The 16169-nt window shown below is 39.7% G+C and overlaps 1 protein-coding gene across 3 annotated transcripts in view; it reads right to left on the bottom strand.

Annotated features, from left to right (window-relative positions):
• Positions 1-16169, bottom strand: part of USP37 (ubiquitin specific peptidase 37) — an 84634-nt gene that overhangs the window by 52818 nt on the left and 15647 nt on the right. For all 3 annotated transcript variants that reach the window (XM_075529183.1, XM_075529182.1, XM_075529184.1), the window contains 6 exons: positions 15657-15828; positions 14939-15036; positions 9450-9628; positions 9101-9178; positions 6040-6137; positions 4369-4453 (listed from right to left, as the gene is read on the bottom strand). In XM_075529183.1, coding sequence (XP_075385298.1) covers positions 4369-4453; positions 6040-6137; positions 9101-9178; positions 9450-9628; positions 14939-15036; positions 15657-15828 — 710 coding nt within the window. The remainder of the gene's footprint in view (positions 1-4368; positions 4454-6039; positions 6138-9100; positions 9179-9449; positions 9629-14938; positions 15037-15656; positions 15829-16169) is intronic.

Here is a 16169-nt window from a genome sequence, read left to right as displayed (position 1 = left end):
CTGGGGATCGCACTGTTCTAACTCCTGTTTTCCTGTTGCCATTTTTTAACCACTCCTTATTTGCAAAGTCTAAGCTCCAAAAGGGTGCGAAGTACTTTATATGCATTATTAGTAAGCTATCCAATACCCTGATGGGCCACAAGCACCATATCTGCATAATCCCACTCACTCCTGATTTAGTAGGAGTTATAAAACTGGCAAGAAAGGCCATATAAAACTAGCCCTTCCCACTGCACTCCCCTCCCCTTTACCTGCCATGCATAGTCCTGTAATGCACACTGATGCACAGGTTTCTGTTTGCCTTCCTGCTTTCAATTCCTTTGGGCATACAAGGGGTACACCTGCACCACCACCCCAAATAGAATTTTCCCAAAGCTATAATTTATACTTTTTTTTTAATACAGAACAACTATATCACCTTCAAACTACTCTCCATTACACTGAATACATTGTCAAATCTGTGATTACATTCTTGGAAACATTTTTCAACTCATCCATTTGGTTGATTGATAGCACCTCCCTCATTTTTTTCTTCACCACTTTTATGTCTCAAATTGCTGTCCTTTCATGTCCCTCTTCATTCCGGGAACAAAAAGCCCCCCGAAGTGAGGTCAGGGGAGTAAGGTGCATGGGGCAAGAGAGGCATGCTGTTTTTTTGGCCAAAAACAGGTGCACTGAAATGGCTGTGTGAACAGGTGCATTGTTGTGGTAGCAAAACCAGCCCACCCCACCTCCCAAATCAGGCCTTTTTGGTCACACACTGTTTGTTACAAGAGCTTTTCAGAACTTCTAAAAAGAAAGCTTGATTAACAGTCTGACCTGTCGGAATGAACTCCAAATGCACTACAGGTCGACATTTTCATCCAGTTGATGGACGTCCAGAACGAGGTTTGCCATCAATCAACATTTCACCTTTTTTCAAACAAGAAAACCACTCATACACTTGAGTTTTTCCCATAGCACTGTTCTTGTAAGCTGTGTTCAACATCACAACAGTCTCTGTGGCATTTTTCCCGATTGGGAAACAATTTCACAGCTACACACTGTCCTCTTAAATAGGCTATCACCAGGTTCAAGCAAAACTGCTTTTACAAAAAAATTCACTGTGACCAGGGAGAACCTTCCTAGGTGATGCTGCTGGATGAACTAACTCAGAGCGAGTTGCTCCACGCTCGCCTAGCGGGAGAAATGAGCATTAAGAATGCTCTGCCTAGTGGACTTTTCCACTTTTCTTTTTTTGGGGGGGTGGGGTGGGGGAAGTGTACCCCCTCGTATATACCTCAGACCAGTAGTTTTATGTCTAATTTTTTCCCCGCCCCCGTTTTATGTCTAATTTTGAGGTACCACCAAACACTTCTTCACAGCACCATTTCATTCCCGCTAGCAAATGCTAAAGTTTCCCATTTCTCCACATCCTCATCCACATTTGTTATCTCCTGACCCTCTTAAATCACAGTCGTTCTAGTGGCGGTGAGCTAGTATCTTATTCTGGTTTTGATTTGCATTTACCTAATGACTAGTAGGTAACTAAAGTTTTTCCCCAATTCTTGTTGACCATTTCTATATCTTCTTTGTTACAACGCCTATTCGAGTCCTTTACCCCATTTCTTCAAACTCGCCTAAAGTTTGGTTACGCTGGGTCCTATTATCTTTGATTACAGGCTTTCACTAGTTAGTTGTTCAAACAGATTCTTTTGCCCATATTTTCACTGCTGTGTGGACACATTTAGTCTGGGGACAATCATGAAACCAGGGCCATAAGTAACTAGTAACCCACCATGAAAGGTAAGGTTGGGTATAGACTGGTTCCATATTGCAATTTTTTTCTATATTCCAATGTTGGCTGAATGCTGAGATGGTTTTTCCAATTCTGCAGATTTCTAAATGGATTCGTGATAAGGATTTTGAAAGTCTATACCAGCAGTCCTCAAACTTTCTAAATAGGAAGCCAGTTCATTGTTCCTCAGACCCACTGAAGGGGTGGACTATAGTTAAACAAACGGGGCACAAACACCCAGCGGGCCAGATAAATGTCCTCAGCGGGCCAGATAAATGTCCTCAGCGGGCCGCATGTGGCCCGCGGGCCATAGTTTGAGGACGACTGGTTCTAGACCAACCACAAAGCCGGGAGTTTTACCAGTAGTTCACCTTCATTTAAATAATACAACAAAGATCCTCCACAAGTATGTTTGTCCAAGGGCCAACTAACAGTATGACCTACTTTCCCAAGTTTCTACTTCTTGTCCTAAATTATTCCTAACTTCTTCAGGTCAATTTCATAGGCTTGGGGATAAAAATTGGTCCTTATATCAAACTTCTTATACAGTTGCTTGGCTGTATGTCCACAGGAGACTTCTGCAAAAACTGACAATGACATTTAGTGCTAATCCCTTGTAAGTACTGTCTTTGTACCACTACATTGCTGGTGGCAATCCCTTTAGAAAAAGGAGTCAGAAGTAGCATGACCATCCAGTTCATTAAATGTCCCCTGGTGCAGGAATCAATGTATTTGGCTTCTCTAGGCATGATTTTAAAACTCATATTAATTGACTGGCTGGAATGATGCCAATAAAGTTCATGGAACACTTACAGGGATTACAAATGCAAATTAGGGACATGAAATTCTTGTAGGGATTGGTTAGTAGTCTAGGATTAAAAACTGCCAAAAACTACCAATCTAAGAGGTTGAGAGGGAATCGTTACCATCAAGAAGAGGCAGCAAAGTACATCTTTTGGGCCCGGGGTTCCTGTGCTAAGAGCATCCTAGACTTAAGAGATAGAGAGCAGCACGACTGGAGAACTTTAACACTTGAGGCAGTAGCACCAGCATGAGATGGCAGCAGTGCTGGTTAGCAGATGGCTGCAGTGGGCTCAATAACCCAAGGAGCAAGAAGAGCCAAGTGCCTCTGGGAAGAAGCCTTTCTGGTGAAATGATGTACCTCTTACACTTGCTGGTGAGGCTCACTGGACCCACAGTGCAGTCACAGAATGGAGTGAGAGCTAAGCAGCTCTAGGCAGGAACCTTCAGCACTTCTGTGCTGAGCTTAAGACAGAGCAGGGCAGAGGCCAGGCATAAGCAGGGCTCTATGGTGGCACAGTATAAACTGTCCAGATTGAAAAACTGTAACCTATGTTCCAAGTTGACCCTAATCCTGAATTGGAATCTGTACTTCCTTAAAAAATATCACAATGAAAAAAAAAAAAAGAGGACCTGATGCAAGGGGCTTAAGTGGAGAGCAAATGCTTTGAAAATGATTGGGGCAGGGACTGTATGGATGTGCTTTATACAATTGATGTATGTATATGTATGGATTGTGATAAGAGTTGTATGAGTCCCTAATAAAATGTAAAAAAAATCACAATGGTATCACCAGATATACTCATGTATAAGCTGAGTTTTAAAGCACATTTTTAATGCAGTTTTGTTGGTAAAATTAGGTGCCTTGGCTGATATTCAGGTCGGCTCATACTCGAGTGTATATGGTATCTGTAGGTTCTGTGTGGTCATTGGAGCCATGGAAGGGACGGTCAGTGCCAGCATTAGTAAAGTTGAAGAGTGGAGGTATGTCTGACCTCCACCTCATAGAACTCAGCTCAGGGCTGATGCTGATGGCCCTCTCTGACATTAGCCTAGGTCCGGCACTGGCACTTTACATGTCCCAAAAGCACACTATAATTAGTACAGTTATTTTATTGGAAGACCAGGAAGAATTGGCAGAGGACTTCTGTATTTCTCTGCTAAAGTTTAAAATCTGTCTTCTGTTCAAGGAGTTTGCAGTGGAGTCCCTTTCACTTTCCAGTCTGGAAAGAGTTCTTCAAAAGCACATGGATCCCAGTAGGCCTCTGAGAGAGCAGGAGTTCCTATCAGTGTAGCGTTCTCCACTAGATACATCAGGTGTATAATGGCTTTAGACAAATTATGGCTGAGAGCACTGCAGGGCCTGCACCAACTACTACTAAATCTACACGCCTTCCCATCACTTGTCCTGATGTAAGGGACAAATGACTGAAGGGTAGTAATTGGAGGTACAGCAGAAATTGAAGACTGCTTTATAGCACAAAGAGGTAGAGAATTTTTCGTAAGCACTGATATTCCAGACACGGCCTAGTGGCTAATACTATGAATACACAGTAACTGTGACTCTTTCTCGCTAGACTTCATTCATTTGGTAAACAAACAAACAGGTTTGGCTTAAACAAAAAATTTCTAGAATATTTTCTAAATTATATGGCATAATTCTACAATTCTCTTATCCACTTTGTTATTTTTGATTTATTAATTTTGAGCATAATGTACAGCTCATTCCATTGTTCAATTATCCAAAGAAAGCTCTTCTAGGTCTTCCCAAGGCGTACACCAGTGCATACCTGTCCAGGTTAGTGCTGCCAGGAGAGTAGTCTTTGGATCCGGCTCTGCTGCCATAGAAGGATGAGGACTGCAAAGGCAAAAGGCCTACAAACCAAATGAAGGTGGGAACAAATCAATTCCAAGTCAATCATTCAGTTAATTTAGTAATAAAATCATACCACTGAGCCAGTGTATAGATATAGTTTCCTTCATATACAGTTGTAAAATAATCTACATGTTTACAGAATAAGGTTAAAATAGTTAAGCAATATTCCATTTACTATTTAGGTTCTGCTTCTAATTCCTAATGCCCTCTTTACAGTTTTCTCTGTAACTTTAAATATGCCTCTATTTCCTGATTTAATATCAATTGAATCTTCATTATGAAAAATTAGAAAATATCTCTTACAATAGCCTCTGTGCCTCTTCTCTCCAATTAATTGTGCTACTTTAGTTCTTTTTCTGATAACTGTCACACACTTGAAACTTTGTGATTTGCTCCATGAACCTTATTGTCACTTGAACACCCACTTGTTGCTCTTTTACAGGTGTGCCTTTAACTTCAAAATGTCCTTAACACTTACAACATTTTAAATGCTTCTATGTTCTACCTACCAGTTGATTTCAAAGCTGGAAACCAATAAACAGTGTTTGAACATGTTTATTATTTAATTCAGAGTTGAGAATTTTATTAAGAGACATTACTTCTGGAGGGATCCCAAAACCACAGCCCCAAATCACTCAGAATAAAGCTTCTTCACAATTCAGTCTCTTGAAATCATGGCACATTCTAGCTCACTTCAATTGCATTTCAAGTTGACAGAAGTCAAATCAATACAAAATATTTGAGTGTCTAAGATTTCAAAGGATCGGAGAAATACACAAAAAATCCATGGGCAGATAAATTTTTACCTTCTTAAAAAAAAAAAAAACAAGCAAAATTACTGCCATCAAGTCATGTCCAACTTTTAATGACCCCACAGGGCAGGGTGTAGCAGCTCTACAGGGTTTCCAAGGCTGTAAATCTATACGGGAGCAAGTTGCCACAACTTTCTCCTCAAGTGCAGCTGGTGGGTTCAAAGCTTTTGGTTAGCAGCCCAACGCTTAACTCACTGAGATACTAGGGTTCCTTTAAGCCAGTTCTCAACCTTCCTCATGCTACGGCCCTTTAAAACAGTTCCTCATGTTGTGGTGACCCCCCCCAACCATAAAATTGTTTTCATTGCTACTTCATAACTGTCATTTTGCTATTGTTAGCAATCGGTCAACCCCTGTGAAAGGGTCGTTGGACCCCCAAAGGGGTCACGACCCACGGGTTGAGAATCACTGCTTTAAGGTATCAAGTAAACTTAAAAAACTGCTTTAGACATTACTTTCAATATTTTCCCATAAGCGTCAAAGTGACAAACTTACATTTCAACTCACTTTAACTCCTTTGGTGCATTCATAGGTCTAGGCACTATGATAACAAATAAGCTTAATTTTGACAAACAGGGAAGAAGATAAAGACTAGATTCCTTATAAACAGACAAAAGCTCTCTTCCTTATAATTGCAGACAAGCCGTGGGAATAAGCTAGTGGTCAAAACTAGTATTGTGTTATGTAGTATTCATGAATAATGTAGGAAAGTTATGTCCTGAGTGAGGTTTTTCTTTCTAGTATAACAGAACACAACATACAACACTACTCACCTGATGTCCTGTTCTCTTCTGACTGCTTCAAACTCAATTGTTTCTCTCGACTGCTTGTTAAGTATTTTCTTGAGGGATCTGTCATTGCCTTGTTGTTCCTACCGTCAATTTTACATCAATACAACATTAGTAACAATTGTAAAACAATGTCAAATATAACATTAGATACTGTTCTTAATTTTAAGTTATCATTTAACAATTTACATTTCATTGTGGTAGTAATTGTACAATAGTGCTTGACATGAACGAACTGTGGAATATTATGATATCTGTAAGAGCTCCTAATAAATCGATTAAAACTTTAGAAAGAAAAAAAATTACATTTCAAGGACTGGATTCATTGATTTGCTTGAAAGTTAGGCTACAAGGTGTTAAAGCCTTATTAAATTAGGAACAATCTAATTTGTGGCCCTAGTACTTAGATAAAATAAAGGAGCATTGGACAATGTAAGATATAGAAGAAATAATCCATAACTTACCAAGGGTTTGTGAGGGAGGAAGGGAGGGCGGGGGAGAGACAGGGAAGAAATGGGGAGTTGATATCAGGGGCTCAAGTGGGAAAAGCTTGCTTTGAAAATGATGATGGTGGCAGATGTGCAAATGTGCTGACACATTGGAGGAATGTATGGACTGTGATGAGATGTAAGAGCCCTCAATAAAAGTATTTTTTAAAAAGGAGCATTTTTTATATTTAACAGTCAATTACAGAAAACAAGATTGAAAAGACTTTTTTGGCCCAAAGTAGGACCAGATGAAATGATTTAGCTACTAAGATTTAAAAAAATCAATGACAGGTAACTATTCAAGCTTGGTACTTTTGCAGATTAAAGCACCTAAGCAAGAAAATCCAAAAACCAAAATTTTCTTATAGTCTACATGGATTTGAAAGAGCATTTACTCAGTGGGAGTAACACTTCAATTCATAGTGATTAAAATATTTAAATTTGTGAACATTTAGGTTTTAAAATTTCTTAATCAAGCTCAATTTCCCCCCTTGTGTTGTTTCCAAATATCTGAACCATGTTCATTCAGCTAAATAGTCATGCTGTGGTTGAAAGTGTGAAGGGAACCAGTGTAAATTAAGCTCAAAGCAGGCAACACAGTTACTGCATCCACACTTCTAGTGTTTATGTCCTCTCTTTCACATCCTGACCCAGCTTCTAAGTGCTCTTATTCATGGAACTGCCCTCAAGTGGCTGAACAACCCTTTCATAGGGGTTGCCCGATTCCTAACAGTAGCAAAATGACAGTGATGAAGTAGCAACGAAAGCAATTTTATGGTTTGGAGGGGCCCCCACAACATGAGGAACTGTATTAACAGGTCACGCATGGCATTAGGATAGTTGATACTGTACTTGCACTCACAAGAGTCCCCAAAATGAAGGGCAGGTATAGAAGCCCAGTTCCCTTACTAGTCCATGGAACTTACAGAAGATAATTTCTCCTTAGTATCCAGATCAAACCTAATCTCCATAACTTTTGTCTTAGATTACAACCATGCTTGGGTTCCTGCCTTTCACTGTCATGCTTTTCCCACGCCCTTCAAGTCTCCCAAAGGAGAACATCCTTAATCATTTGCACATGAATCTCCATCACAGGGTCTGCTTCTAGGGAACATGATCTGTAACAGTTGGTACAAGAAGTAAGCCTAGAAAGTAAATTCTACCAACTCATTTCTGTTAACGTATTAACAGAGGTACTAATGATAGCTCCCCTAACTAGTTGCCTTCAAATGGAGTCTAACTCCTGGTGGTTTCATGTGTGTCAGAGTAGAACTGTGACTCATAGAGGTTGTCTTTCTTTTGAACATTTTTTCGTGGGTTTAGGGGATAGTTTACAAAGTAAATTAGTTTTCCATCAGATGACTTATCCATAAGATTATTTTGGAGACACAGAAAGCCATCTCTGTAATGTGTCAGCACTCCCCCCACTTCCACTCTGGAGTTCTGTTTCCATTTGCCCTGCTTTCCAGCTTTTGCCTTGGGGAAAATGCTGCCCCTTTGGTCTGTATTCCACCTTTTCCTACATATAATGCACCCTGTAAATTATACACACAGTACAGAGGAAACTAAAGCAAGCAGGAACTCAAGGGCTATGTAACAGGCATGATGTATGTAAAACTATGGTCACTGAATAATCTCAAAAGCATGTCCCTTGTGGGTGTTAACTGTTCACTTCATTGACTTAGTGTTTGGTGACAAGGTGACTCTAGAAGTGGGACCAGTTTTAAGGGTCTCTAAGGGACAAAATCTTGGTGGTTCCATCAATCTCTATAAGGCAGGTTTGGTCTTTTAAAAATTTTTTGGATTACTTTCTCTCATTCTGTTCAGGATCTTTTACTACCATCCTGGTCATACATACAGTCATTCATGGTACCCAGACATCATCTAGTTCTAGCTCCATAGTTTCTTCAGTGGATGGTACTGCATCCATGTATCAGCCTTTCTTCTGAAGCACCTCTACATAGACTCAAACCTCCAACTCTTTCGATTAGCACCCAAACATGTTAATTGTTTGAGCCCCCCAGGGACTCCTTTTCTCTATCAGAAGACCCTAAAAAATCCTCACACAACAGAGAAAAGGACCATGACCTTCTGTTGCAGGTCTCTCCTCTGAGAGTTTGGGGCTCTTTGCCTAGAACCTACTGGGGACTGATAGTCTTTCAACCTTACGTCACACTGACTTTCAAATGAGGTTAGATATGTGTGTGCACATGTGCACACGCATGTGTTCTAAGAATAAAGCTAAGTGGGGGAGGAAGGAGTTCACATTAAAGGAGTAGTCAACAAAAGTGGTCTAATGTTCTATTCCTCCATTAGGTATTGCAGGTGGAACAAAAAATTCAGGATAGGGGAAATCCAATGAAATGAGACAAAGCAGTATCACTGGCAAAACCCCATGTCCACCAAGTCTACAATCCACTGTACCCAAAACATCTTCACTCTGTATTCTATCTTTGGTATCGATACCAACTGAGTACTATCTCCCCATTCTTCCCTAGTGGCTAAAATTACCAATAAAATACTGATTTAATGCCACAAAGACTCTTAAAGCAACTTACGAGGATGAATCATTTTCCTTAGGGTAATCTTCACTCAACTCTGAGCCAGAAGACATCATTCTTTTCCTCTTTTCTGATCTGTTGAAATACAGGCTGTCACCCAGTAAACCAATACCCTAACAAACGTGAGGACAGAAACTATGGCCAGTGTTACCTAATTCTCTACACCATGTATAAATTAATGTATGATTTACATGCTGAATGTTTAACTAACATACATCACAGACACATTTTAATACACCTTAAAAATGCACTCTTTATTCTCCTTTAACACACTTTACTCACTACCCATTCTTTTTTGTCCTCTTCAAATTTAGTGACTAAGTATAAAAAAAGAAGTCTTGCATACCTATTTTCCAATAACCCAGATCTAAGAGGTGTTGATGTGGTCGTTAAAGAAGGAATGGTCCGCGTGGCAGGTAGTCCACTTCCTGCGGTAGTCTTAATAGATCCTCTACTTGGACTACCAAGAACTTTCCGAAATGAAGCATCGTCTTTACTATCCAAGTTGCTCCTTTTGGAGGAGGCCTGTAAGCAATAAAGTTTAAAGAGAATTGGAATACTTTTAGATCCTTGATTAAAACACAAGGAGCCCCACTATCATGATCCCAATTCTACCTTACAAATCCGGCTAGACCAGAGCATGTACACGGGTGCAGATCAGAACTCTCAACACAGGGAATCCAGGACAGATGAACCCTTCAGGACCAGTGGTGAGAGTGGTGATACCGGGAGGGTGGAGGGAAGGTGGGGTAGAAAGGAGTACCGATTATAAGTATCTACATATAAGCCCCTCCCAGAGGGACGAACAATAGAAAAGTGGGTGAAAGGAGACGTCAGACAGTGTAAGACATGACAAAATAATGATTTATAAATTATCAAGGGTTCATGGGGGTGGGGTGGGGGCATGAGGAACTGATACCAAAGGCTCAGGTAGACAGCAAATGTTTTGAAAATGAGGATGGCAACAAATGTACAGATGTGCTTGACACAATGGATGGCTGTATGGATTGTGTTAAGAGTTGTTCAAGTCCCCAATAAAATGATTTAAAAACAAAAACACAAGGAGCTCTTAAAGAATACCTACAGCAGGGGACCTATCTCCAAGGTTCTGGTCTTACTGATCTGGAATGAAGCCTTTGCTTCCCTGTTTTTGTTTTAACCATTTTATTGGGAACTGTTTTTATTTTGTTTTTATTTTTATTCATCATTTTATTGAGTGCTCTTACAGATCTTTTAACAATTCATAATTCAATTGTATTAAGCACATTTGTATATGTTGCCATCATCATTTCCAAAACATTTTCTTTCTACTTGAGCCCTTGGTATCAACTCTTTTCTCCCCCTCCCACCTTTCTGAATCCTTGGCCAATTATATATTATTATTGTTATATTTTTATCTTACACCATCCATTTTCTCCCTTCATCAACATTCCAATCATTCATACCCCTGGGGAGTGGTATATATCTAGCCTTATGAGCCCTTCCCCCTACAATCTCATGATATTGCTGCACCCACTACTGTTTCTGAGGGGTTTAGCTGTCCTGAATACTATGTCGAGAACTCTTATCAGTACCAATATACATATTCTGGTCTAGCAAGATTTGTAAAGTAGAACTGGGTCATGATAGTGGGGGGAGGAAGCATTCAGGACTGAGGGAATGTTGGGTGCTTTGTCGGTGCTCCCTTCCCTGTGACCCTTCTGTGAGGGGATATCCAACTGTCTGCAGATGACCTTTGGGTCTCCACTGACTGCCCTCGCTCACATTGATATAATTGTTTGTTTTGGATTTTTTGATACCCGATTCCATTGACACCTCATGATCACACAGGCTAGTTAGTGGGCTTCTTCCATGTGGACTTTGTTGCTTCCTAGTTAGATGGTCACTTGTTTAACTTCAAGCCTTAAGACCCAGACACTATCTTTTGGTAGCCGGGCCATCCGCTTTCTTCACATTTGCTTATGCACCCATTTTGTCTTCAGTGATAGTGTCAAGAAGGTGAGGATCAAAGAGTGCCAGGTTATTATAACAAAGTGTTCTTGTGTTTAGGGAAGCCTTGAATGGATACCCAAAGTCTGTCTGCTATCTTAATACTTAACACATAAATGTATGTACACTGACCTGTATCACCATTACAAATTAATATATTTACACATATACACGCCTATTCCTACACCTCTATCAATAGCCTCTGACTCCTAAGTCTTTCCTGTATCTCCTTTCACCTTCCTCCTATCTCACTCTCATGCTTGTCCATTTGGCTCTCAGTAATTCTTCTCAGATACACTGCACTTGATTAAACCCCAGTAGGCATTCTATGCCCTTCTTGCCATCAATTTTAGATGTCTTGGTGTTCCCTTGTCCCTGAGTTTGCTGGCTCCCCGCCCCCTCCTCTTCCACGTCCCCTCAGAACTGCTGGTCCTATTGTTTTCTCCACAGCATTGTTTAACCTGCCCGTCTTTTATAGATATAGGTTCGGAAGAAAGAAGAAAAAAAAGAACCAAACCAAAACAAAAAAACTTATAAATAGTTCCAGATCTGCTGCTGACCCTATGAATGTTTTCCAGTCCCGTTTGATGAGGTGCCACCAATCTGTGTGTCGCAGTCAGAAGTTTATTTTCAGGATTCCTCAGGGACTTTGTTTCCTTGTTCCCCTTACTACCTGCTGCATTCCTTTTGAGTTTCTTTCTGCTGTGTGTGGGGCGTTTGGTTTTTCAAATGCACCCAGGTGATCCCACTATACAAACAGTATGAAACACCTGAGTGTCACTTAGTAACACTCTTGTAAACTTTAAATTCCACTGCACATCTGGAGGCAGAAAGTAAGAATCTTGCTTTGATTTACTAATTTAAATAAAGATGCGGTCCTAGGAACTGGTATGAAGAGAGATCTTCAAGAGGAAAAAAGGCCCAATTATGTTTATGATAAAAGGGCAGAGAAGTGAGAAAAAGGAACAAGGATGAGATTGAGCTGCTAAAATCAAGTCAAATGCACCTCAGCTGACTGTAGAAGAGGGGGTCAGTTCAGAGGAATGAGACAATTATATGTAACAGTGGGAACAGGAGGAGGAGAAGGTCCAAAATTAAAGACAAATCAAGAATCTACCCCAGAGGGAAGACAGCAATTCAAACATATTAGTTGAAAAACATCATTTTATTAAATTTTTACCTTTATATGAAGAGCCATGTGAGTTCCCTATGGAAGATATAGCCAATTTTTTCCCTACCAAATTACTTAAAAAAAAATCATTTTCTTGGGGACTCTTATAACAATCCATACATTGTATCAACCGCATTTGTCCATGTTGCCATGATGGTTTAAGACATTTTCTTTCTACTTGAGTTCTTGGTTTCAGCTCCTCTTTCACCCCCCCTCCCCTCCCACTCTTGTGACCCCTTGATAAATTATAAATTATTATTATTTTCATATCTTACATTGCCTGCTGTCTCCCTTCACCCACGTTTCTATTTTTCATCCCCCAGGGTGGGGGGAGTTATACGTAGATCATTGTGATCAGTTCCCCCCAAATTACAATCTTAAAGAAAGATACCTCTAAGATCACCTGGATAAATGTAAATGATTTAAAATTTAATTTTGAACAGCTCATATTACTTTCTAAGTTCAAAAGTCTCACTGCTCCTTTCCCTGTTCCATGTGAGTATTCTTCCACAGTTGCTTTTCACAAACATAGATGGATAGTTCATTTCTCTGGCAGACATAGAAATTGTCTCTCCCTCACTCATTCACCACCATTAAGTCCATTCTGACTCACAGCAACCCCACAGGACAGAGTAGAACTGCCTTGTGCGTGTCCAAGACTATGGAATCCTTCCAGGAGCAGAAAGCCCCTATCTTTCTCCCTCAGAGTAGCTGGTGAGTTTGAATTGCTGGCCTTGCTTTGGAATGAGCAGTCCACTGCATCACCCACTAGGCCACCAAGGCTACTTCACACCAAGAGTAGCATTCTATAGAGACACTATTTAGCATCTATGATCCGACAGTCATAACAAACACATTTACTATCTTGACTACAGTGATGGTTATACAGGTGAATACATACATCGAAAATATTAAACTGCCTATTTTAATGACAAGCAATTTATTTCATGACAATTATACCTCAATAAAATCACCTCCCTTAACAAATTTTAAAAAAACTAATAAATTTGTATTCACTGCTACATTGAGTAAATGGACTAAGTAATCCTTTCTGCATAGCCATACAGTTACTTCAAGTTTCTCTGACTTTGAAATGTTTGATTGTTTTATGGGGCAGTAGCTTCTGTTGAGGTGATGAGAAAATCTGAAACAGATACTGGTGATGGTTGTACAACATGGGGAATGTAATTCATGTCCTGGGATAGTACACAGAAGCCCTATGGTATACTGGTTACATGCTCAAGATTGGCAATTCACCAGCCACTCAACAGGAACAAATGGTGTGTGCTAGTCTTAGTGGGCAGTTCTACTCTGTCCTATGGTGCTTGCGAAGAATACTGAACGTACCTTTGACTGCCAAAAGAACAAATACATCTACCCTGGAAGAAACACAGCCACCAGGCTCCTTAGAGGCAAAGACTGTAAGGCTTCATCTCACATACTCTGGGCATGCTACCAGTGCCTAGAGAAGGATATCATGCTTGATACAGTAGAGGGGCACCAAAAAAGAAGGCCCTCAACAAGATGCATTGACACAGTGGCTGCAACCATAAGAACAAATGTGAGGATGGGACATGACAGGGCAGTGTTTCTTTCTGTTGTACATAGGTCACCATGAATCATCACTGACTTTATGGCACCTAAGAACTTTATCCTATAGGGTCACTATGTGTTGGAATCAACTTGATGGCAATGGATTTTTGAATGATACATATAAAATGGTTGCAATGGCAAATGTTTTGTAATGAATTTGTCTACGAAAAAGAAAAAAAATAGTTGAAAAATAAAAAAGTTTTAGCAAATTTAGCTGCATGGTTTCCCTTTGCAAAACAAAAGAAGCATAGGACTGCTAAGTTCCAATAAGAGTACTTCTTAGTGCAGAGTTATTTTTACAACGAGCTTTGTTAAAGAAAAACTACTTTAAAAGCTGGTTATTATACAGTGTAAAGTCAAAGTTCATAATGAAAAACAGACCCAACGGACATCCCAGAAATAGTAGCAACCAAACATTTACAGGGTTATTAGTACAGAGTATGATGGGATAAGCATTTTCACATACACCATCTCATAGCTAGTTATGTGTTGGGTTGCGATCTGCAAGGTCAGTTGAAAACCACCAGCAGCTCCACAGGAGGGAGAAAGAGGTCAGGAACCCACAAGGATAGTTGTACCCTGCCCTACGGGGTTGGTAGGAGTTGGCATCGACTCAAAGGCAGCAAGGTTTTTTGTTTTTAATGTCAGAGCAATGCTTTTACATATTAGTGCAAGCAACTGAAATCTTAATTTTATAGATAGGCACTGAGACTTGGAATGCTTAAGGAATTTCTTCAATGACCTAGCTAGTAAGTAGCAGCAGCACTAAATCTCAAAATTCAATCCAATGCCAAAGCTATTCTTTTAGAAACTATACTGTGGTTCATAATGATAAACATGAAGACAACAGGCAAAAGTTAAAGTGTGTTCAGCTAAACTGTTAAGCGGCAGTGAGTTTTTGAGTGAGAATTGGAGAATAAGATGGCTACAGGGTAAATCTCATACACTTGGAATAGATCCTTGACAATACCAGAAAAACTAAGCAATAAAGTCTATAAAGTCTACTTCTTGCAACTACCTGATAGAACATACATCACAGTAACTTTTTCAAATAAAAGCTAAGACAATCCAAATGAACATACCTGATTGTCTGAGTAAGAAATCTGTCTGTTGGTTTCCTTCTGTGATGTCCGGCTGCCCAGAATAGCTCCAAAACTACCAGACCCTTGAGGTTTCATGGCTGGTGAACAAAAGAAGAAAAATAAAACCTCCACTTAATAAAAAGATTTATCCTTACTATTATTATATAGCATTTATGGAATTGAAGAAACAGCAGGATTGTATCTTAAGAGTTTAGGCAATATTGATGGGAAACTCAATGTAAGCAATAGATTATTCCTAAGGAAAAAAAGTACGCAAAATACATTAAACAAAAACAGAAGACAAAAACAAAGCAAAACAAAATTAAAAACACAAACAAACCACACACACATTTTAAAAGAAAGGAGTTGGAGGGAACTGGGGATTTCAACCACAGTGCATGATTTTTGACAGAACGTAGTTTTTACAGCAAGAATTAAATCAGAGTAAGCTTTATACAGGTAGTTCCTAAGATATCATGTAACAAAGTAACTTTCCTATTCTGACTTAAATTCTTCTTCTGTAGATGAGGGAGAATGATGAGACTTTCTACTCTCCTCAGGGTAATTTTGGAAATCTGCAGGGGCAGTTCTACTCTGTCCTGTAAAGTTGCTATGAGTCAGAATCCACTCAATGGCAGTGAGTTCTGCTTTTTTTTTTTTAAGCTAAATTCTTTTCTGGTTGCTAGCAAGTCAGACATTGGAATGATTAAATACTCACCTGCATGATGTCTGTTTTGGTGGACTGCATCTAGAAACAATCTCATTTCTTCTGCATCCTTACTTGGTACTTTGTCAATGGACAAGAAACTATTATCTTGTAGTGTTAACATTAGGCGACTGAGTTTTGCTCCACTAGGTCGAAGCACCACATTTTTAATGTTATGATTTAGCTGATCAAGACAAAAGAGAAATAATTTCATCATTACAAAAATTATAATGAAGTTATCTAGTGAATAGCAAACTTTATACTTTGCAAGTTACATTTCTCAATCTTTCTCATATAGAAATTTAGAAATTTTTCTCCCCCAACCAAAAACGAGTCCCATCTCTTGAAACATAGAAGTCCCAAACTAGATTTTAGGACATATAAACACATACTACTAAAATTTAATTCAGGTACAGGGAATCCTGGGTGGATGATACCTCCAGGACCAGCGGTGTGAGGGGCGATACTGGGAGGGCAGAGGGTGAGTGGGTTGGAAAGAGGGAGCCGATTACAAGGATCTACATG

Source organism: Tenrec ecaudatus, chromosome 13 (assembly GCF_050624435.1).
Source record: "Tenrec ecaudatus isolate mTenEca1 chromosome 13, mTenEca1.hap1, whole genome shotgun sequence".
Taxonomy (NCBI): domain Eukaryota; kingdom Metazoa; phylum Chordata; class Mammalia; order Afrosoricida; family Tenrecidae; genus Tenrec; species Tenrec ecaudatus.
This window is presented reverse-complemented; position numbering and strand designations above follow the sequence as displayed.